At 36.2% G+C, this 23371-nt stretch overlaps 2 protein-coding genes and 1 long non-coding RNA gene across 3 annotated transcripts; 2 read left to right on the top strand and 1 right to left on the bottom strand.

The window, feature by feature from the left end:
* Nucleotides 1-7745: 7745 nt before the first annotated feature.
* Nucleotides 7746-10942, bottom strand: LOC105964951 (dicarboxylate transporter 2.1, chloroplastic). The gene is made up of 5 exons (XM_012989457.2): nt 10171-10942; nt 9744-10057; nt 8726-9174; nt 8232-8362; nt 7746-8079 (listed from the first exon to the last, which is right to left on the bottom strand). The coding sequence occupies exons 1-4, from the start codon at nt 10807-10809 to the stop codon at nt 8247-8249; spliced, it is 1518 nt and encodes a 505-aa protein (XP_012844911.2). The 5' UTR covers nt 10810-10942; the 3' UTR covers nt 7746-8079; nt 8232-8246.
* A 3080-nt stretch (nt 10943-14022) lies between these two features.
* LOC148768890 (uncharacterized) lies at nt 14023-14954 on the top strand. Its single transcript, XR_016032939.1, has 2 exons — nt 14023-14396; nt 14542-14954. It is a non-coding gene; the product is annotated as an uncharacterized LOC148768890 (long non-coding RNA).
* A 795-nt stretch (nt 14955-15749) lies between these two features.
* On the top strand, nt 15750-22646 carry LOC105965156 (ATP-dependent RNA helicase DEAH12, chloroplastic). The gene is made up of 3 exons (XM_012989677.2): nt 15750-16902; nt 17810-20939; nt 21153-22646. Exons 1-3 carry the CDS (start codon nt 16012-16014, stop codon nt 22367-22369), a joined length of 5238 nt encoding a protein of 1745 aa, XP_012845131.2. The 5' UTR covers nt 15750-16011; the 3' UTR covers nt 22370-22646.
* The last annotated feature ends 725 nt before the right edge of the window (nt 22647-23371 follow it).

Genomic DNA, 23371 nt, shown 5'->3' with positions numbered 1-23371 from the left:
TTTTAGATAGTAACATGAACGATAATTTTTTTATAATAACATGTGATAACACATCATTAAATTTGTTTGTTATAGGTTATTTGTGATGTAAGCCTTAGAAACCATCGACATATTTCTCTTTCAACAAAGAGGGAATGGTTAAGATGTATTGTTCCATCAGATTCTGATAAATAAGAAATCGAGAATAATGTGTTTCTGATGTTTTTCCTTCAACAAAGAGGGTATGGGTTAGTTGTATTGTTCCATCAGATAATGAAAAAAAAAGAAATCGATAATAATGTGCTTATGATGTTTTTGTCCCTTTCATACGTTAAATGGCATTTTGTTTTGATCTTAGCCTATTAATATTCCCACATTTCTATTTTTCTTTCTTATTTATTCTTATGTGTCATTGGTTCACATGTTATTTTAAGATCTCGTAATTGTGGATGCAAATTTAACTATCCATGAACCATGATGGATGCTTTAGTGTAAATCTGATTTTGTAAGTTGTAATGTTCTAGAATAAGAAATGGTTTTCGATACCAACAAAGTTAAACAAAAGTCATTAATGCAACTTTGACTTTGTGCATGTTATGAACCGGAAAAAAATAATCATTGGTGATTAGACCGAGAGCTGGAACTTTGAATGACACTCTTCAATTACTTTTTCATAAGCCGTTTCCAATTCAAATGGATATTCCTTTGAAACGTCTAATTTTCGAATCAGCTGCGTAATGGAGGAGTTGTCGATCTGAACTTCCACATCTTTTAGTTTCATCGAAACACGTGAGCCCATCTCGTAGAGACATTGCCCCAGCCATAGTACTTCCCTCGACGACAGATTCATACTTACTCGTGAAGGAAACATGCATATTTCATAAATCGTCGCGTATGACCCCCCACCAAATGCTTCTGTAGTCTCATGGTTATACGATGCGTCTGTTTGTAGTTGCAGCTTTCCTCGAGGAAGAGGGGTCTACTTCTCGAGTCGAGGTTTCTCGCTTTTCAGTTTGTCTCGTGCACGCTTTGAAATTTAATTTTGTTTCATGGGAACATAATATGTTCCTTCTACAGTGGGACAAATAGTGTAGAGAGATGGGTGGATACCACCACCTACGTCGACACATATGCATATTTCATCTAATGGTTTACCTACTTTTACTACGTCACCAACTTTAGAAATCTGGCATTCTAAAAAAAATGAAAAATAATGAAAAATAAAACAAATCAACATTAACAATAAAGTTCACAGAAGTAAACATAATTAAAAATGCACAAACCGATGTATTTGATAACTCGGAAATATGCAGGAAACCTTGGACACATTTCTTCTTCAACAAAGAGGGTATGAGTTAGTTGTATTGTTCCGTCAGATTCTGTTAAATAAGAAATCGAGAATGGTGTGCTTCTGATAATTTTGTCCCTTTATTACGTGATTTGTCATTTTGTTTTGATCTTAGCCTATTAATATTCCCACATTTCTATTTTTCTTTCTTACATACATGTTTATTCTTATGTGTCCTTGGTTCACATGTTATTTTAAGATCTCGTAATTGTGGATGCAAATTTAACTATCCATTAAGCATGATGGATGCTTTAGTGTAAATCTGATTTTGTAAGTTGTAATGTCCAAGAATAAGAAATGGTTTTCGATACCAACAAAGTTAAACAAAAGTTATCAATGCAACTTTGACTTTGTGCATGTTATGAACCGGAAAAAAATAATCACTGGTGATTAGACCGAGAGCTAGACCTTTGAATGACACTATTCAATTATTTTTTCATAAGCCGTTTCCAATCCAAATGGATATTCCTTTGAAAAGTCTGATTTTCGAATCAGCTGCGCAATGGAGGAGTTGTCGATCTGAACTTCCACATCTTTTAATTTCATCGAAACACACATTTTAAACCCATCTCATAGAGTCATTGCCTCATCCATAGTACTTCCCTCGACGACATTCCATACTTACTTGTGAAGGAAACATGCATATTTCCTAAATCGTCGCGTATGATCACCACCAAATGCATCTGTAGTCTCATGGTTATACGATGCTCCTGTTTGTAGTTGCAGCTTTTCTCGAGGAAGAGGGTCCCACTTCTCGAGTCGAGGTTTCTCGCTTTTCAGTTTGTCTCGTGCACGCTTCGAAATTTGTTTTCGTTTCATGGGAACAAAATATGTTCCTCCTACTGTGGGACGAGTAGTGCAGGGAGACATGTGGATACCACCACCATCTACATCGACACATATGCATGTTACGTCTAATTGTTTACCTACTTCTACTATGTCACCAACTTTAAAAATGTGGCATTCTAAAAAAAATGAAAAATAATGAAAAATGAAAACAAATCAACATTAACAATAAAGTTCACAAAAGTAAACATAATTAAAAATGCACAAACCGATATATTTGATAGCTCGGAAATATGCAGGAAACCTTGTTGGCCTCCAGCGAACTCCACAAAGGCACCATACAAGTTTATTGAAATTACTTCGTCTTTATAAATACCTCCCTTTTTTAATTGTCTCATCGCCAACTATGGAACCTATTGAAATCGGAAAGCTACAACCTGCAGATATATATCGTGAAATAACCGGCGGGGGCATAACATCTCTAATTTTATTAAATATTATTTGCTTATTTGAATGATCTAATAGCTCTAAATGAAAATTCTACTCTGTGTAATGATCATCAATGACATTTTATATATATTTCACAAGAAATTTCCACGTGATTCGCACATGACATGCACGTAATTCTGATTTTGATAAAATCGTCAAGTCATTATTAAAAAAATAATATATGTAAATAAATTAAACAAAAAAAATTCAACCATCATCGTAATCAAACAAAGAAGAATTCAAATAAGTAGGACCTCATACGTTGAATAAGTAGGACTTTCATAGTAGTGATCTTCTAAATCTGGCTCGTGACCCAGTATGTAGAGAAATTGTAGATCTATTTGGTTGGCCCAATTAGGCATATCACTATATTAAACAAGTAAATAATATTAATTAGACTATTATATATATCTTCTTAATATTCTAATATATTCTTAAGAAAGACATATACTTAAAAAGAGAAGAAAATGGAAGAAAGTTGATTTTGTAAATATTAATATTTGCCTTAATAATATTTATTATATATGTTAAGTGAAAAATAATATTAAGACACACAATTTGCCCTCTTGAAGTCAGTTCGAGCAAGCTGATTCGCTTAGTTCGTCGTCCAATGTAACCGACGAAGAGCCGGATATTCATGACGAATAATCTGAAAGAGCCATGACGATTTCTAATTGGGTCAACCTCTTGCTCCTCACACTTAAGGTGCACAATATAGTATATCATTCTTGCTTGTTCTCATTTTACGAGCAATAACATCGCCTAAATTTACAAAACATCGAAGAAAAAAATTCATATATATATATATATATATATATATATATATATATATATATATATATATATATATATATATATATATATATATATATATATATATATATATATAACTCACTGAGAGTGGTCATTATTGCGGCAAAAATAATGACGCCGACGGGTTGAACTCTCAATTTTCCGATATGATATTTATGTTTTTGAAAGACAAGTATGTAAACCACATAATTCTACCGGCTATGAGATCGAGTAAAGAATACAGGGTCACTATGAGACCGAGTAAAGAATCCAGGCTCGACGCTGCAATGGCCATTGAGCCACTCCAAACCGTGGCATAAATCTGAAATATTTTCCGTCGTTTTGACAATTGAACCGATGTTATTCCTCGTAAATTGGGATGATAACTTCAACAAATAAGAATGATGTACTATATATATTGTATTGTAAAATTCTCAACACATATGTCTCTGCAAAATATGAAATATATAGGACCATTAATGAGCATAAAACCCAATGAATACTTTCCAATAATGATATTTATTTTTTATTTTTTATTCTTCTAAAAACTTATCATCATTCAGACTTTGTATTTTGTTCATAACGGAGATGAATATGAGAATTCTCTAAGGTATCGTTTGGTTTGATTTGCTGAAAATGGTAAATAAAGTTAACTCATGTGGTACAAAGATGAAAAGGAAGATACACTAAAACAATGAAAATTAGTTTTCCCCAAACAAGTTAGAGAAAACGCCAAGGAAACTTTATTTCGGTGGGCTCCGCATTCTCAAATATTACTGAGGGGGTAAATAACAAAAAATGCCTTCACCTACAAAATTAATTTTGTTTTGGCATATTTTGGTATTTAATTCGCCCCTATTCCCAACCAAACTACCCATATACAATTAAATCACAACGTTTGGAATTTGGATTTATTGGTTCGGGAATTTGGATATATTGGTTGGATATATTGAGTTCTTGTGGGATCCCATCTTAGTTGTATTGCCGCTCAATTTCTTAATTTGAGAAGAGGGATGAGGGCAAAGGGTAGTTCGAAAGATAGTATGCAATAAATTCATTTTGCAATATTAACTTAAGTCTTTATTTTCCTCATGATAAAATTTAATCACTGTATAGTTTCGTTTCAAAATATAATTAAATAAATTAAATGACATAATTAATTAGAATATACGAACCGATGAGATGATTATGAGTCGACCAGCTGCCGAAGGTCCACCAACTATGGAGAGAACTAGACTAGGAGCTATGGCAATGCACATTGTCACGAAATTTCTTAGCCATGCTCTCATCTTTAGTTCTAAGAACCCTTATAGAATGGCCTGAGGCTCACATTACTCTGAGTAAGAATTTTCTTTATTAATTTTCAAATAATTTAAAAAATTAAATATGGTTGGTGGAGAATAATTATATATGGAATATCATAATCATCTTAAAATATATAGACATTTCAATCACATACTATAGTTCAAAATAATAGGATTTTTGACCCGAAACGTGCAATGCACGTGCTCATTTCTAATTTTATTAAATATTATTTGTTTTATTTGAATGATCTAATAGCTCTAAATGAAAATTCTACTCTATTTGTCTCTTTAATCATCATCAATGACATTTTATGCGTAGTCCACAAGAATTTTGCACGTGATTCGCACATGACACACACGTGATTCTGATTGTAATAAAATCGTCAAGTCATCATTAAAAAAATAATATATGTAAATAAATTAAACAAAAAAATTCAACCATCATCGTAATCGAACAAAGAAGAATTCTAATAAGTAGGACCTCATACGTAAAATAAGTCGGACTTTCGTAGTAGTGATCTTCTAAATCGGGCTCGTGACTCAGTATGTAGAGAAATTGTAGACCTATTGGGTTGACCCAATTAGCCCTATCACTATATTAAGCAAGTAATATTAATTACATTATTGTATATATCTTTCTTAATATTCTAATATATTCTTAAGAAAGACATATACTTAAAGAGAAGAAAATGGAAGAAAGTTGATTTTGTAAATATTAATGTTTTCCATTAATAATATTTATTATATATGTTAGGTGAGAAAGAATATTATGAGACACAATCGGCCCTCTTGAAATCGGTTCGAGCAAGTTGATTCGTTTGGTTCGTCGTCCAATGTAATCGACGATGAGCAGGATATTCATGACGAACATTCGAAAAGGGCCATGAAGATTTCTAATTGGGCCAACCTCTTGCTCCTCACACTTAAGGTGCACAATATAGTATACCATTCTTGCTTGTTCTCATTTTACGAGCAATAACATTGCCTAAATTGACAAAACACTGGAAAAAGTTCAGATTTATGCCACGGTTCGGAGTGGCTCGACGGCCATTGCAGTGTTGACCCTGTGTAAATTTGACAATATAAGAGTGAACGCATAAGAAAAATACATAGTTCAAGAATATTCAGTTGCACTGCACACCATTGGGCACAGCCGATTCCGCCATAATGAATCTAAGAAGAGGCATAACAAAAGATGAAAATAAAAATGGCTGCCATAATAATAATAATGAGGGGGGACGGGATTATTACGACTACGGCAAACCACGGAGGTTGAAGCGATCGTGACTTCATTCCCAATGGCACGAAAACGAAAAGACACACTATTGCAATTATCCCTCATATTCCCAGTCGCTTCGTTGATGTTTGTTTCCTCCGCCCTTTTCATGATCGAATTTCCTATTACATTCATATGTGTCTATGAAGTTTTCTTCTCATATATATATATATATATATATATATATATATATATATATATATATATATATATATATATAATATTTTTATTTTTATTTTTTAGCCTATCTAATTACATTATTTCATTTACTTATTTTTGCTCTACTTAAGCCCACTTATACAAATTTCATAGCCGCCTCACTTCTCAAAGCCCCTTCACGTCTGATATGTCATCATCTTCTATTACCCAACTTCGTTCTCATTCTTTGAAAAAAGAAAAAAATCTTTGTTCTATCACATAGTCACACTAATGACGGTTAAATTGCTACCCACCGACGATCAATTAACGTTTGACGTCTTCTCTTTCATCTTACTTATCATAATGAATATTAATTAGAGGTCCATTGTATAATTTTTTCTATAATCGACTTGATATTCATGTTTCTTAGATTTTTATAGAAATTTAGCTTTCGCAATTCGCTTTTTGTATTATCTTCTGAAACTAGAGGGGGAAAAATCATATTAAATTTTCATCTTAAATTTCTTTGATAGCCAAAAAAAATTCAGGGGCGCTGCCCCTGAACCCCCAATGTGTTTAAGCCCCCTCACAAAAATTTCTGGCCTCGCCAATATATATATATTGACATGGAGGAAAAAAGAATTAAAAAAAACAGCTATAAAATGGAAAGTTAGATCTTCTTCTTTTCTTTTCGTTTTCTTAATTGATAATTCTAATGTACAAATCAGTAATAAGAAGGAAACAAAAAGAATTCGTACGTTTATTTACAAATTTTTTTTATTATCATAATTAATAAAGTCATTAACAAAATTTAACTATATTTTTGTGACTTAATTTGTTTGTTAATTAAGGAACAAAATAGATGCATGCACCCATTTGATTTCCTATATAGCTATTGCAATCGAAAATTCTAGATAGTTTTTTACTCTGTTTTGCATATTATTATGAGAATTAAATGGCATGATATAGATTAAATATTTGTTACTAGAAAGTAGAAACCTCTTTGTCAATAATAAAATATTAAAATGGCAAAACTGAAATAACTCGGTTACAGTTTTTCAAATAAATAAATTACCGTTTATTTAAGCAAATACTTGAGTTGAATTGTCAATTTCATTTGTTAATTAAGGGCTTTTTCGTGTGAAACAGAGTCATGAGGACAAGATAGATGCAATCCATTTCATAATGTAATTAAATTTGAGGTTGTATATAGAAATTCTAATTTAAAGCAGTTAAATTAATGAAAATAATTAAATATTTATTTTTGTTGTTGAAATATTTATTTTTGTTTCTTGATATAAAGAAAACTAAAAATTTATTTTTTATCCACTGGATGAGACATTCATATATAATAGAAATTAAGATGATACAAATGAAAAATAACAATCGAAAATTTAATGATCGAAACTAAGCTATAATCTAGTTATAATAGGAAATAATTTATAAATTTAATATATATAATTATATAAAACTCCTCACTGGAGGTGAATATTTTTTAGAGACCTCGAGTTTCTGACTGGACCTTTAAAACGACATTTAGATACCCGTTTTGTGGTTCAAGAGAACCATAATAACTATATTACCAAAAAAAACATTAAGAAGAGGAGATAAAAAATATCATACCTTTAGAAATGAAGTCCAATGTTCTTTCTCTCTTTGATTAAAAAATGAAAATCAAGAACACAAAATACGACGAGCTGATCTCGATCTTATCGATCCATGTTTGATTGCCAAGAGTTATATACTAGAATTGCAATAAAATTAGATCATTGAACACAAAGGGGCCAAAATTGAACCGGGCCCCCATTCCGAGGGGCAGAAAAAATAAAAAAGGATCAATGTGTAGCACACGAGTTTCTTTCCGCCATAGATTTACGAGAAAACCTGATAACCTCCGATTTTTATTGCAAGAAAATGTGAATGTATATACAATATACAAGCAAATTTTCAGGGTTGTTTTCGATTTTCTGTAAAAGGGACGGAAATTTGTAAATACCTTCTTAATAAATATACTTGTTGAATTATGCATTTGAATATAGAATTATTTCAGATTTTTGCATAACTATATAAACTAACATAAAATACTAATTAATGAAGAAATAAAAGAAGAAAAAATTACCTGAATAATTTGATATCAATAAAGTCCCAAGATTTTCCACCACGCAGCTCCGACTAATGCCCATATAACTACGTTAATTAGAGCCATCGTTATGCCCAATAGAAAAACGTGACGAAGTTCGACGTAGCCAGCTGTAAACGAAAACCATTCGGAATATAAATTAACACGAATATCACTATGCAAAAAAATATCTTATATATAAAAGAAAAAAACACTGACACAACCCTAAGAAACTCTAATGGCATTTCGGTAATTATTTATTTTTATTATTTCTTACTAATTTTCTAACTATATTTTGAACAATTATCAAAATTGACAATGAATCGTGAAGAATCCTTCCGGCTTCAATCTCCTATTTTTCTTCAATATATCTCAAATCTTAAGAAATAAATATAAAAATTTGATTTGTTAAATTGATCTTTTTTCTTTCTTTTAAAATACGATCCCATGCATCGCACGGAAAAAAAAAATGCTAGTATATTAAAAAAAAATACCTGCATAGTAAATTGCAGCTTGACCGCTACTATAATGAGTAATCGTACCGAAGAGATTCGTGATGTAAGACAAAGCCAACGCGGATAACAAACCGGGAACTCCCGAAGCCAAATGCATGGAAAGAAAAGCCGCGTAAACGGCTCCAACATGCGCGGTTTGACTAGCGAATAAGTAGTGGATGAAAAAATACGACGTTTGAAGTATGCCGAACGCACCGAGCGAGCTAATCGAATGGGACTTGAGAAAGTCGGCCACCGATTTAGACATCCACGGTACTACACCAAGTACCGTCAATTGTGTGGCCATTCCGACTAGAACGGCAAACCAAGTCAACGTGTCCCATGCTTGTTTCTCGCTCAAACAATCGTCCCAGTTGAGAACTCCGAGTAGAAGAAGTATAGCCAAACCTATCAATGCCGCAACAACGCTCGCCATGTTGATAGCTTCTCTGTTAAAATTGAAATTATTCTTTTTAATATAATAGTCGAATACAACGTACGTTTGGGAACAAGAACATAGGATTCGACTCGGGTAGTAAAAAATATTAAAGTTGTAGCCACTGTTCATTTCATTTATGCATAATTTTCTAATCTGATATACAGTCTAACTGATTCAAGTTGGATTAATCATAAAGCCAAATCAGATGACTATAAATTTGGTGTTATCGAGTTTTGAATTCACATATGCATTCGGAATGGATATGTTAAATCGAAACGACATTTAGCGTTTTAATAAAATAATCAAATATAACATTTGGGAACATGGATATATATAACTTGAAAAGTACTCCAAAACATCAAAGTCGCAGCCGTTGTTGTTCGTTCATTCATTCATGCATAATTGATACTGATTCTAGCGCATTCAAGTTGGATTTAGAAAGCCAACTTAAACGACTACAATTTCGAACTGAGAAAGGGTTAAAATCTCATTTGAATTCAACTGAAACGATATTTAACATTTCAGAATCATATATGACGAAATAATTAAACTCGTAAATTAGAACAATTTTATAAGTACCCTGCAATCCATAATGCGATTGTGAGAAGCAAGGTTAAGATCATGATCCACTCGTCCCTTTTGACGGGTCCCATTTGCTCCAATTTCCGTTTAGCCATGTCGGGAGCATCGGGGGTGACTTTTAATTCGGGTGGATATATTTTATATAAAATAACCGGAGTTGCCAAGAGAGAGACGATACCGGGAATACAAGCCGCCTTGAACCAAGTAATCCACCGATTCGGAATCGGTACGCCGACGCTTTCGGCTAGTTTGATACACAACATGTTTTGGGCAGATGCCGTCAGAAAGATCGCGCTCGTGCTATTGTTGGACTTTCGCACACGCGTTAATTAGCAAAATTGCGAATACGATAATTAGTTGCTAAATTAAACATAAAAATTGAAATTGCTACTAAATTGAGATTAAATTAAATATGTATAATTACTTGATTTTGAGATTGAATTAGATATGCACCCATCTTTCTAGAGGAAGGATCTTTCGGCTTACTATCGACACCCAACGAGAGAGATTTAATAATCGGCAAGAAAATTCCGCCGGCTCGGGAAGTGGAGCTCGGCATTCCAGGAGAAATGGCGAGTTCGCCGAAAACGAGGCCGTACGATAAACCGAGTGTGCTCTTACCGAGGCACCGGACGAAGAACATGGCGATCCGGTCGCCAAGGCCGGTCTTGACGAACCCTCGAGAGAAGAAGAACGAGACGACGATGAGCCAGATCACCTCGTTAGTGAAGGCGGAGAAGGCGGCGGCGAAGGTTAGGGTTCGGGTGACGACGGAGGCGGTGAGGCAGACGACGGCCCACGCGCCGACGGGGAGCGGGCTGAGGATGAGCCCCGAGACGGTGGTGATGAAGATTGCGAGGAGGGACCAGGCTTCGGGGGAGAGGGAGTGGGGTTTCGGGACGGCGAAACGGAGGGTTAGGCCGATTGCGATGCAGATGAGGAGTGGGAGTGGCTTCGCGCCTTTAAAGCGGCGGAGGCGGCCCCGGATTGTGGTGGCGGCGGCGGCGGTGGGGGTGGTGGGGGCGGTGTGGATGGGGAGGGAGGGGGGAGTGGGGGATGACATTGCCGGTGGAGTGGTAGTGGAGAAGTGGACACGAATTTAGGAGTGGTGGTGGAGTGGTGGTGGTGGTGGTGGGAGGAGGTTGATTTGAGATGGATCTCGCATGCATGGTTGAATTGGTGAGAGAAACTAAGTTGGCTTTTTTTTTTTCTTTTTTTGGGACATAAGTTTCCAATTTTGTATATTTTTTTTCTAATCTAAGTAAACTTTTTGTGACATTGATTAATAGAGGTCGAAGTTTATATATGTCATAATAGAATTTGACTTATTAAACTTTGAATTTTATTTGAGAAAATTAGGGTCAAACCCCTGATATGTCAAATTACGAAAACTCCTCTCATATTTGGATAATTACAACCTTCCCTCAATTATAAAACTTTTTACACGTCTACCCTTGTAGTATCAAATTCAACATAATCTTCTAGATTCCGTGAAATATTCTCTAACTTGTACTCATTTTGTGTAGAAATGCAGTTTTTGATATTTACAAATCAAAAGACACATCTTATGATCATCTTGTTTCAAAATATGAAGCTCGAATCGGGTAATACGGGTACAAACGGGAGAATATTCCACATAATTTAGAAGATTCCACTAAATTTGATACCGCAAAGATGGACGTGTAAGAAGATTCATAGTTAAGGGGGTTGGTTGTAATTACCCAAACATTAGATTTTTTTTCGTAATTTGACATTACCTCAAAGGGTGATCCTTATTTACCAAGAAATTTTGGCAAAATAAATAAATATATATGTGTGCGTGTGTTTATTGTAATTTTCAACTTTAATTATAGGGTAAAATTCATTTTGCACTCATATACTATGAGGAAAAGTATCATTAACCTCCTTGATGTGTAAGAAAACATCAAACATCCCCCTGTCATTAACCTTTTTACTGATTCCGTTAGTCAAATCTTTTGAAAAATCTGTAGACTTAGGTCACGTTAATTTTTGTTTTCAAAATCAATTTCTTTATATTATACATAAAACTAGGATTATGTTTGTTTGAGAATTTTCACTTGGAAATTTCTATTTTTCTTAATAATTTTTCCAATAGAAATACATTATTCATACTTTTCCCACAACTCGCCCTGTCATTAAACTTTTTACTGATTCCGTTAGTCAAAACTTTTGATCGACTGTTGCAAAGAATTGTTGGCTTTTTTTTTTGACTTTTACAAAATATTCACTCTTTTCAATTTTTTTTCTTCACTTTATTCAATCATTTCTAACTCTTACCGAAACCGAACCCCTAAACAATTACTAAAATCGACAAAAAACCATAAATATTTGAACGAACGCTAAAAATCGTCAACAATCCTAGAAAGTGAAACAATCTATAAAAAGAATTAGGGGATTCTATCAGATATAAAGCGGGTTAAAAGAGTCATTGAACACTTAAATTTAACACCGTTAAAAGTTTGACCATTAACCGTAAAAAAATGGGGGACATTTAATGTCTTCTATATATCGGGGGCAAAATGACCTTTTGGATAGCATAGGCCATAGGGGTGCAAAATAAATTTTACCTTAATTATATTTTAGAATAGCAGATAAATTTAAAATTTTGCTTGCTGGGCCGGGTTGTTGGGCCGGGTATACGAAGGAATATGAGTTATAAGGTTGTACTGTACCACAAAAGTTGAAATGGGCACACACAATTTATGATTCATCTGTGTTAAAAAATATATATTTATATTAAGCCCACGTGGAAATCATTTCGGATAAACCCAAATCTAGAATCTTCTTGAAATATTATCCAATCACTTTTTAATTTAATTTTTTATTTTATTATAAATAATTAAGGTATTTTAATCATTCACAAGGTACCATACCATGTACTTTCTATATAAAAACAATTTGATGCTAACAAGTGTTCAAGAAACAATATGCATGTGGAATAAGAAGAAAACAACCACATCTTTGTCTTGTCTTTTCCACATTGTTATTTTATTTTCCTTCAATTGCATCCAATTTTATGAAATAATCAAAATATAAAAACTTAAATCAATAAGTTGCTGAAGAGCTTATAAGTTTATTGTCCAAATACAATTTTAAACAATAAGATGTAACAACTTATGGGATCTTAAAACAACTTATCAGAAATAAGAGTTTATGAGTTATTTAAATAAGATTAGACAACTGGGCTCTTAGTTGATTGACACAAATAAATCTAACTTTACACGTGTATGATGTCATGATAACGAGTTTGAGATGGATTTCAAAATTTACGGACTGTGAAAAGTGCTCAGACTCGATTGATCTTTCTTGGTTAGTTAAATCTTCAAGTTTTCAGAGATCAAACGTATTATCTTTGAACACGTGTAATAATGTAATAGATACTAACACGAGTACGTTACATAATTAAATACCAGATATTACAAGTACTAAATTTGTCGTATTAACGTTATCTATTATTAAACAACTTTCCTAATTCTTCATATTTTTTTGGTTTATGAACGTGAATGAAATGAGGTACTACAAATATTGTTCGAACTTGGTTTGAATTGTTCATGTGTCGGAAAAATGTGGTTGAGTTTAGTTTATGTATTAAATTAATTAAATTCAAACAAACTTTACTTGTGTCGAACGCAATGAATCTAACTAACATGATGTGTGTACGATGTCAAGTTAACGAATTTTAGATGAACTTTATAAATTTTACCGACCGAGAAAAGTGTTAGTTTGTCTTTCTCAATTTCTTAAAACGACAAGCTTTGAGATATCCAACTTATTGTCGTTGAAGACGTGCCGGGAGAATATAATAGTTATTAACACGAGCATATTTCAAAATTGAATATCCGATATAACATGTATATTAAATTTGTCGTATTAAAAATATTCCCATTAAATGACTTTCCGTAATTCCTCGTCGTATTTTCTTTTCTTCTCTACCACACAAGTTTTTCACGATCTGCATCATTTCCTTAAAAAAAACATATTCTTTACGGAAAAATCTTCCCCCAACCATTTAAATGCACTGGATAAACTTTCGCAACACAATTTAATCAATGTATTTGATAAAATATTACACATAATCACCAAACCAAATTCACAAAATCAAAAAAGCATTTATATAATCATTACTAGATACTCCATTTGATATGATTTTTTAGAGTCATGGTCCATTTAATATTTCCACAGTATGCTTTTTCTTTTGGGATTATTAGTGAAACCCCCCTCATTCACATGCATAAATAAGGATGGATCCCACCCATTTTTTAATAATAGTGAGACACCCCTAATTTATTTAATTAAATAAATATTCAGCAAAATTAATTGTGATGTCTCTAATTTACCCATCTATCAAATAAACCATAACCGTAGTTCTCCCCCACAAATTCATTCTCTCTTTTCTTAACCATTCGTCCGCTGCTCTGACCCACAGCCACCATCGCCGCCCCGTCCACCCCGCGCTCCACCTCTGCCCGCCAACTCGTTCCGCTACACCTCTGCCCTCCGCCACTTCCGTTCCTTCTTCGCGACATTAATAGAAGATTAAGGTAAAATTATACCGCTTCCCATTCACCATCCATTGCTCTTAAAGATTAGGGAATATCAATTTTCTCAATAGCCCAAATCCTTTCAATGGTACGAACAATTATTTTATTTATTTTTCATTGACATAATTTGGATTTGAAATTTGTTTCAACTTCTTCATAATTTTTTTGGTTAAATTATTGCAGTTACTTTTTTTTTTTATAAATATTTTTGTTTGATGATATATGTTATGCAGTGACGAGACGTTGTTTGGAGAAGATGGTGGTGTTGCAGTTGTATTCGCCCGATTTTATAGTAGTTTTCTCTAAAATTCAGGTTTTTGTTGTAGTTGATTTTCGATGAAATGTAGTTGTTTTCGATTTTCTGTAGTCGATTTCGATAATGTTGTAGTGGATTTCCATAATTTAAAGTTGAAGAGTTCGGGACGAAGGTGAAGAAGATGGTGTTTTTGTAGTTGTACGCACGCACGATCTATAGTAGGTTTGGAGGAATTTGTGCTACTTTTTGTAGTTGGTTTCGACAATTTTGCATGATTTCGATTCATTTGTAGTTGTTTTGGATAATTTTGTAGTTGTTTTCGATTTTTTGTAGTCGATTGTTGATTATTTTTTAGTTGTTTTTCGATTTTTTGTAGTTGATTGTTCATAATTTTGTAGTTAATTTTGATTTTTTATAGTTGATTTTTGTTAATTTATAGTCGATTTATTTTTAGTATGGCTATTTTGAATACAACTATTTTTTATAGTTGTTTTACAATCTTGTTATAGTTGATTCTAGGGGGAAAAAGCGTTTTCTTGTTATATTTTGAAAACAACTATTTTTTATAGTTGTTTTACAATCTTGTTATAGTTGATTATAGTTATTCAATTTTTTATTAAAAGCTGAAATTAAAAAAAAAAATAGTTAATTTTGGAAATAGTATAGTTAATTTTCTAAATATTATAGTCGTTTTCGAGAATTTTGATTCTAAAAAAAACCTGGAAAAAGAGTTTAAAAAATTATTTTTCTGAAGAAGTAATAAAATAAATATTTTTACTATTGTTAAAATAAATAAATAAACAAAAAATTGAAAATTGAAAAAAATAATGAAAAGGACAAGGTAGTGGGTAACGAGTGGGAACAGTGGCCAGTGGGGGTAAATTTGAGATTAAATAAGGGTTGGGTCTCTCACTAATAAATGAAAATGGGCTGGACCCACCCTTATTAAAATAATGTGAGAGGGGGTTCTCACTAATAGTCCCTTTTCTTTTTTGTCACTTGGTAAGAAATCATTAATTAATGACCATAAAAGAAAAAGTAAATAAAAGATTAAAAAAAATTAAAACCACTCACAAAATACATGAAAATAAAAATAAAGTAGGTAAAAGCGCACACTGAATTGATTTGACTTTTTGACTTTTTGTGTTCCCCTTTGTTACAGTCACTAATTTTTCTCCGTTATTTAATTAATGGAATAAATAAAACTTCTGCAAATACAATACTCATTTTTCTCGTACTCGCCGCCATATTTTCCCGCAGTCTCTCTCTTCTTTCTCTCTCTACATTTCTCGCCGTACAAAGTACTTTTCTCCATCAGTCGTTGAGTTGTTGCCTTCACAGATCAAACACCGGAACAAGTAACGCCCCGTAGAAACCCTAACGCCACTCTCTCTCTCTCTCTCTCTAGGGTTTTCGTCAATATTTTACAATTTTCGCTGACTGTACAATGCAAAAGACGAGCAGCTCCGCCTCCGGCGGCGGTCGTCAGCCGCCGTCGGAATCCAACCCTCACCACAGGTCCACCGTCCCCCGCCACTACAATTACCAAGGTCCGCCGTTCCGCCGCCCGCCAAATCAACAGAACCGCTTCAGGCCCGCGTTTTCTCCCCACCAGCGTGATCGACCCCCAGCCCGACCCAATTTCATCGTCCAGGTTCATTCCGACGCCCAATCTGCAGTGAAGGCGGCGGAGGTGGAGGGTTTAATTCAGAAACTTAAGTTCCGGCCGCAGAAATCGGATGTTGTCGCCTCTAATTATATAGCGGGTAAACTTCATTATGAGCAGTGGAGTGAAACTCTGGAAACAGTTGTTCAGTTGTGGGAACTGAAATTGAATGAAGATGGGCACAAATTTTGGCCTCACGTCGTTTCTAATGTCGAGGTGCCTTCGGATAAGTCGGAATTGAACGATCGGTTAAAGGAGCTGTTCTTGGAGAAGTTGAAGGGGTTGAAAGAAGGGGATTTGGTGGAGAAGTGGCTGAAGAAATTGGGGAATGTGGTGAATGAAATTAATAGGGTTTCGGATAAGTTGAAGAAACCACAGAGGTTAGGTGTAGTTGATGAGCAATTGAGGAAAAGGAAAGGTTTGCAGGCGGAGAGGGATCTAATCTTGAACAGGGTGCAGGAATTCAAGAATGCGGTGAAGTGTATTGAAAATTATTTGGAGAATAAGGAAACTGATGAAGAAGGGAGCGTTCCGATTTTTTGCTTTTTGAAAGGAGAAATTGATTGGAGGAGAATTTACAAGTTGATGATGAGGGAATGTAGAAGGCTTGATGATGGACTGCCTATTTATGCACATAGACGCGACATTTTGAAGCAAATACATTGCCAACAGGTTGTTTAAATTTCGGCGTAACTTAAATTTACTTAATCTAGATGTTTTAATTATTTTGCATTTGAATTTCCGATAGCGTGTTTAGTATAGGGTCCGAGTTTCTTTTTGTTTGTTATGCGCGTAGAAAGTATGACGAGCAAATTATGGGTTCCACTAAGTTTGCGTCTAGGGATTGATGTGGGAAAAAATGCCATATCAATGACAATCTTTTACTTGGGGAACAAGTATGTCACCTGGTGGTATAAGTCAGAACACAAGTAATACTCGTGAACAGTCGTAACTCGAATCTATAATGGAAGCATAAATATAAAAGAAGCATATTTTGTCGTTTTCCTTTTAGTTTTAGCTTTAAAAAGTGCAGTTGATCGACCGGATGTGTAAGGAACCTTGTTCCACAAAATGCTTTTGTATAAAAAATATTGAAACTAAGAGTAGACAAACGGAAGTGTGTGAGTTTAGTAAGCGTTGTTTTAATGTGCTTGTATACTTTGTTTATACCACGCAATTGCAATAAGGATTTGGTGTTTTTTTTCCATTTCCTGCCACACGATGAAAACATTTTTTATTTGTTTACGTTTTGTTAATGGCATCGCTTCATGTTTCTAATGTATTAGTTGTCAATTTTCATTGTTAAGTCGATTGACATTCATGTTCCAAATCAACGCCATATCTTTATTTTACTATATCTTTTTGGAAAAATCGCTACTTAATTGTCATACAATAAAAGATTCATTAAAGAGGTTCCCACTATTATGCTATTTCTTTTTTTTCATTATTTTTGCACTTAAATGTCCTGTGATAACATTGAAATGTACTCATAGATATATCCGCTCTGATTGACATGAACCCTGTAGTTTCAAGCACGTGGCGTGTGTTATAATAATATTTGGATACAATTTTTTCGCAGGTTACCGTACTGATAGGTGAGACGGGTTCAGGAAAAAGCACACAGTTAGTTCAGTTTCTTGCCGATTCTGGAGTTTCAGGCCCTGAGTCCATTATTTGCACTCAGCCTCGTAAACTTTCTGCTATCTCTCTGGCACAAAGAGTCAAAGAGGAAAGCTGTGGCTGTTATAAGGATACATCAGTCACCTGTTATCCTTCGTATTCATCCGTTCAGGATTTTGAGCCCAAGGTGATATTTATGACTGATAACTGCCTACTGCAGCACTATATGAGTGATAAGCAACTCTCCAAGATTTCATGCATTATAATTGATGAGGCTCATGAAAGAAGCTTGAATTCCGACCTCCTTCTGGCTTTAATCAAGAAACTACTGTGTCAGAGGCCATTTCTCAGGCTTATAATTATGTCTGCAACTGTGAATGCAGACCAATTTGCACGCTACTTTTTCGATTGTATGACTTTGCATGTGTCTGGCAGAAACTTCCCTGTCGATATTAAATATGCACCTTGTGAGTGTGAAGCACTTCCACCTTCTAAATTAATTCCTTCGTATGCGGTTCATGTTTTGAAGATGGTGTCTGAGATCAACAAAACTGAGAGGGAAGGCACTATCCTTGCATTCTTGACCTCTCAGATGGAAGTCGAATGGGCTTGTGAGAAGTTTCATTCTTCATCTGCCATTGCTTTGCCTTTACACGGAAAGCTTTCTTATGAGGACCAAAATCGAGTATTTATAGCGTCTCCAGGAAAAAGAAAAGTTATATTCGCCACTAATGTTGCCGAGACATCATTGACAATTCCAGGTGTCAAGTATGTGGTTGATTCTGGAATGGCAAAAGAGAGTAGATTCGACCCTGCTACTGGTATGAACGTTCTCAGGGTTTGCAAGATTAGCCAGAGCGCTGCTAATCAACGAGCTGGTCGTGCTGGGAGAACTGAACCTGGGACATGTTATAGACTCTACATGGAATCTGATTATGAGTCGATGCTGCCTCATCAAGAACCAGACATTCGTAAGGTACATCTTGGTGTAGCTGTTCTGAAAATTCTTGCTTTGGACATGAAAGATGTGCAGAACTTTGATTTCGTTGATGCACCTTGTGATAAGGCTATAGATATGGCTGTGAGAAGCCTTATTCAGCTTGGAGCTGTTGTTATGAAAAATGATGTTTATGAGTTAACTGCCGAAGGGCGTGATATGGTCAGGATGGGTATGGAACCTCGGCTTGGGAAAATAATTTTGGAGGGCTTTCGTCACCGTTTGGGTAGAGAGGGTCTTGTTCTTGCTGCTGTAATGGCAAATTCGAGCAACATATTTTGCAGAGTTGGTACAGAGGACGATAAGTTGAAATCTGACCGCCTTAAGGTGCAATTTTGCCACCCTAATGGTGATCTCTTCACATTGCTTGCTGTTTATAAAGCCTGGGAGGCTGTGCCACAGGAAAAGAAAAATGTCTGGTGTTGGGAAAATAGCATTAATGCAAAGTCCTTGAGGAGATGCCAGAACACTGTGCTAGAGATGGAAGGTTGCCTTCAAAATGAAATGAATCTCATTGTGCCAAATTATTGGTATTGGAACCCCCAAATTTGCAGCGCGTATGATAAGAAATTGAAAAGTATAATACTATCTTCGCTGCCAGAAAATGTGGCTATGTATTCTGGGTACGATCAGCTTGGTTATCAAGTGGCGGTAACAAAGAAACATGTTCAATTGCATCCTTCATGCTCTCTGTTGAATTTTGGTCAGAGGCCAGCCTGGGTGGTTTTCGGGGAGATACTTTCGGTATCCAACGAGTACATGGTCTGTGTTTCTGCATGCGACTTTGACCAGTTGTCAACCCTTTCTCCTCCACCAGTGTTTGATTTCTTGAACATGGACATTCATCAATTGCAGAAGAGGGTTTTGTCGGGACTTGGAAGTGTGTCGCTGAAAAGGTTTTGTGGGAAATTTAATAGCAATGTCCGCTCCGTTGTTTCAACTCTCAGAGCATCATGTGGGGATGAGAGGATAGGTGTTGAAGTCAATGTTGACCAGAATGAGGTACTTGTTTTTGCTTCTTCTCGAGACATGGAGAAAGTGTGCGGTGTAGTGACTGAAGGATTGGAGTATGAAAAGAAGATGCTGGAAAATGAATGCTTGGAGAAATGCTTATACAATGGAGTAGGCCAGGTTCCACCTTCAATTGCTCTCTTTGGTGCTGGTGCTGAGATAAAACACCTGGAACTTGACAAGAGATATTTGACTGTGGACGTATCTCATTCCAACAGAAGTGCAATTGATGATAAGGAGCTTCTCGTTTTTCTGGAGAAATTTACCTCAAGTCAAATATGCGCCGTTAATAAGCTCTCGTGCTCTAGTTCAGACAGTGAGAAGAACAAATGGGGAAGGGTGACATTTCTCACACCTGATGCTGCTGAGAAAGCTGTCGACTTGAATAAGACTGAGTTTTGTGGTGGATTATTGGAGGTAATTCCTTTTAGAAGCAATTTTGGTGGCAATGAAAGAATGCCATCTCTCATAGCCAAAATCTCGTGGCCTCGTAGGCCCAGCAAAGGGGTTGCATTTGTGGATTGTCTTCCAGTGGATGTGCCGTTTATCGTCAACGATTTCTCTAATCTGTTAATTGGAGGAAGGATTGTTTGGTGTGAAGCAAGTACGAAGTTTAGGGACAGTGTTGTACTTCGTGGACTTGATAGGGATCTTTCTGACGATGAAATATTGCCAGTGCTACAAGCAACAACAAATAGGTGGATTAAGCGTTTCTCTTTGATGAGAGGAAATGTCGTAGACAAACCTTCACCTGTTTCTTGCGGAGAAGCAATTTTGCGAGAGTTAAATTCCTTTATGCCTAAAAGGAACCCATGGGGTAGTTGTGTAAGTATTAAGGTGCACACCCCGGAACCAGATTCGTGTTTCGTAAGAGCCAATATTACTTTTGATGGAAGTCTACATTTGGAAGCAGCTCGGGCGTTGGAGCAAATCGATGGGAAAGCATTGCAGGGATTCCATTCATGGCAGAAAATACGAGTTCACAAAATGTTTCATAGCTCTGTTTACTGTCCTGCACCTGTGTATTTTGTTATCAGGGACCAGTTGGATTCTTTGATTCAAAGGATCCAGAAGCAAAAGGGTATGTTTATCTTGCCTTGTGAAGTGATTTTGCATGTACGTTTATGAAGCCATGATTTGTACTACATTTTGCTGAGGTATCCGATACTTAAAGATTAGACCTCTTCAGCATATTTTTTTTCAATGATGGTAGCTTGATGTGGTGGTATTAGCAAGTCGATTGGGGTGAGATGCATATTCCCGACTGTGTTTAACCTTTTCGCTCGTTTTACAGGTTGTGACAAATGTTATCTGGAAAGAAACCTAAACGGTGCTTATCTTGTAAAGATTTACGCCACCGCTACAAGAATCGTGGCGGAGCTGAGAAGACCGCTGGAGGAACTCACGAAAGGGATTGCCGTACAGCATACGGACATCACCCCATCGGTCCTTCAGACACTCTTCACGCGAGACGGAATCATGCTCATGAGATCCATTGAACGAGACACGCGCACGCACATAATCTTCAACAAGCATACCACAACCGTAAGACTCTTTGGTTCTCCAGAAAACACCGCCCGTGCACACGATAGCCTCGTCAAAAACCTTCTCTCTCTACACGAAAGCAAACACCTCGAAATCCATCTACGCACCACAGCTTTCCCCAGCGACATGATGAAGAGGGTTATACAGCAATTCGGACCCGACCTTCGCGCCCTCAGGGAGAAGGTTCCAGAAGCAGAGCTATCCTTAAACACGAGACGCCACTGTGTATCTGTAGTGGGCACCAAAGAATCGAAGCAAAGAGTTGAAGACATAATCCGTGAACTAGCACAGACAAGCGGATCGCAGACTTTGAAGAACGACAACGATGTTTCATGTCCGATTTGTATGTGTGACCTGGAGGACAAGTACATGCTCGAAGGCTGCTGCCACGAGTTCTGTCGGCTGTGCTTAATCGAACAGTGCGAATCTGCAATAAGAAGCCGAGACAGTTTCCCTCTACGCTGTACGAAGGAAAATTGCGGGGCCCAAATTCTGCTATCCGACCTGAGGTCTTTGCTTCCCATTGAGAAACTGGACGAGCTTTTCCGAGCTTCGCTCGGCGCCTACGTGGCGGCGAGCGGGGGCGATTTCCGGTTCTGCCCCTCGCCGGACTGTCCTTCTGTGTACAGAGTGGCGGGCCCCGAGGATGGCGATTCCCTCTTACAATGCGGTGCTTGCTTCGTGGAGACGTGCACGAGGTGCCACGTGGAGTACCACCCTCAACTTACGTGCGAGAAGTACAGAGAGTTCAAAACTGACCCTGACTTGTCACTCAAGGAATGGTGCATGGGGAAGGAGCATGTCAAGAAGTGCCCGTGCTGCGATTTCACTATCGAGAAAGTTGATGGGTGCAATCACATAGAGTGCCGGTGCGGGAGGCATGTTTGCTGGGGATGCTTGTTGGACTTTGACAGCAGCGACGATTGCTACACCCATTTGAGGTCCGTACATGGAGCCATTATTTAACTTATTATGTGATTTTACCGGTATTTATGCATGTATATATTTATATAATATATATATATTTATATATCTGTCTGTGTTGCTTATTTGCCATGCTTATCTTTGAATCTTTCGATATGTAAAGTTGACGTTGCCTGGTAGAATAGAATCTGTCTAGGGGTAGTTAGTTGCCTTTTTGTACATATATGCAATTGGCCCCCTTGATAAACATATCTAAACTTCTTTTTTATCCGTGTTTATTTGGAGAATTAATGTTTATTAGAGTCGAGTTTATTTCCTTTGTTTTGTGTTGCCCTCGTATTTCCGTCGAAAATTACAAGCTACGGAAAAAAAAAAAGGGGCATGAAAAATGAAGTCAGAAAAGATAACTGTAGTAACCTAATGCAAAACCGAAACCAGCAAATGCCAAACAGAGCCCTATAGCTGTACACCATTGATTCTTGGTGCTAATAATGCCGTCTTTTTCGTAATTTTCCTCTTCCTTCGATTCGTCTGCATAATTCATTACATCATCCTCTTTCTTCTGCTGCTGCCGCCTTTGCAAATTCAATTCCAACTCCAGCAAACGAACCCACTGCCTGTATGCGAATAACCTCAACGAGTCGTCCACTAGCATTCTGGAGAGCTCGTCTTTTTCCTTGATTAGGGTTCTGAGTTTCCTCTCCGCTTCTCTCGCTCGTGTTTGTGATAGTCTCAACGCCTTTAGAATCTCCAATTCGCCCTTCTCTTTTGAAAGAAGAGTCTCGTTTGGACCCGAGAAAAGCTTCACCGGTGGGGGTAAATCGCAGTTTTGCATTAGACCGAGGCCCGATTTAGGAAAAAGAATATACCCCGTTGTGTCTTTATCGATTCTCTCGAAGCCTACGGGGTTCGACTCTCGATTTGCTGACGACATCCACGCAGACATTTTTCTAAAGCTGTTTGTTTGCTGGTATTTCTTTTTGGGAGAATTCTTGATTTTCTCTTTACAAGGTTGTTGGATTTAGGTATGTGTTGTTATTACAA

This window comes from Erythranthe guttata, chromosome 8 (assembly GCF_056151865.1).
Source record: "Erythranthe guttata isolate IM_541 chromosome 8, IM_541, whole genome shotgun sequence".
NCBI lineage: Eukaryota > Viridiplantae > Streptophyta > Magnoliopsida > Lamiales > Phrymaceae > Erythranthe > Erythranthe guttata.
This window is presented reverse-complemented; position numbering and strand designations above follow the sequence as displayed.

Excerpts from the sequence above, each read along its gene's own strand:
- LOC105964951 (XM_012989457.2), bottom strand. The coding sequence starts at position 10,809 with ATGTCATCCCCCACTCCCCCCTCCCTCCCCATCCACACCGCCCCCACC. Across the intron at positions 9,175-9,743 it reads ATCGCATTATGGATTGCAGG|AGAAGCTATCAACATGGCGA; the intron begins GTACTTATAAAA and ends CAATTTTAACAG. Across the intron at positions 8,363-8,725 it reads AGCTGCAATTTACTATGCAG|CTGGCTACGTCGAACTTCGT; the intron begins GTATTTTTTTTT and ends TTTCGTTTACAG.
- LOC105965156 (XM_012989677.2), top strand. The coding sequence starts at position 16,012 with ATGCAAAAGACGAGCAGCTCCGCCTCCGGCGGCGGTCGTCAGCCGCCG. Across the intron at positions 16,903-17,809 it reads AGCAAATACATTGCCAACAG|GTTACCGTACTGATAGGTGA; the intron begins GTTGTTTAAATT and ends ATTTTTTCGCAG. Across the intron at positions 20,940-21,152 it reads AAGGATCCAGAAGCAAAAGG|GTTGTGACAAATGTTATCTG; the intron begins GTATGTTTATCT and ends CTCGTTTTACAG.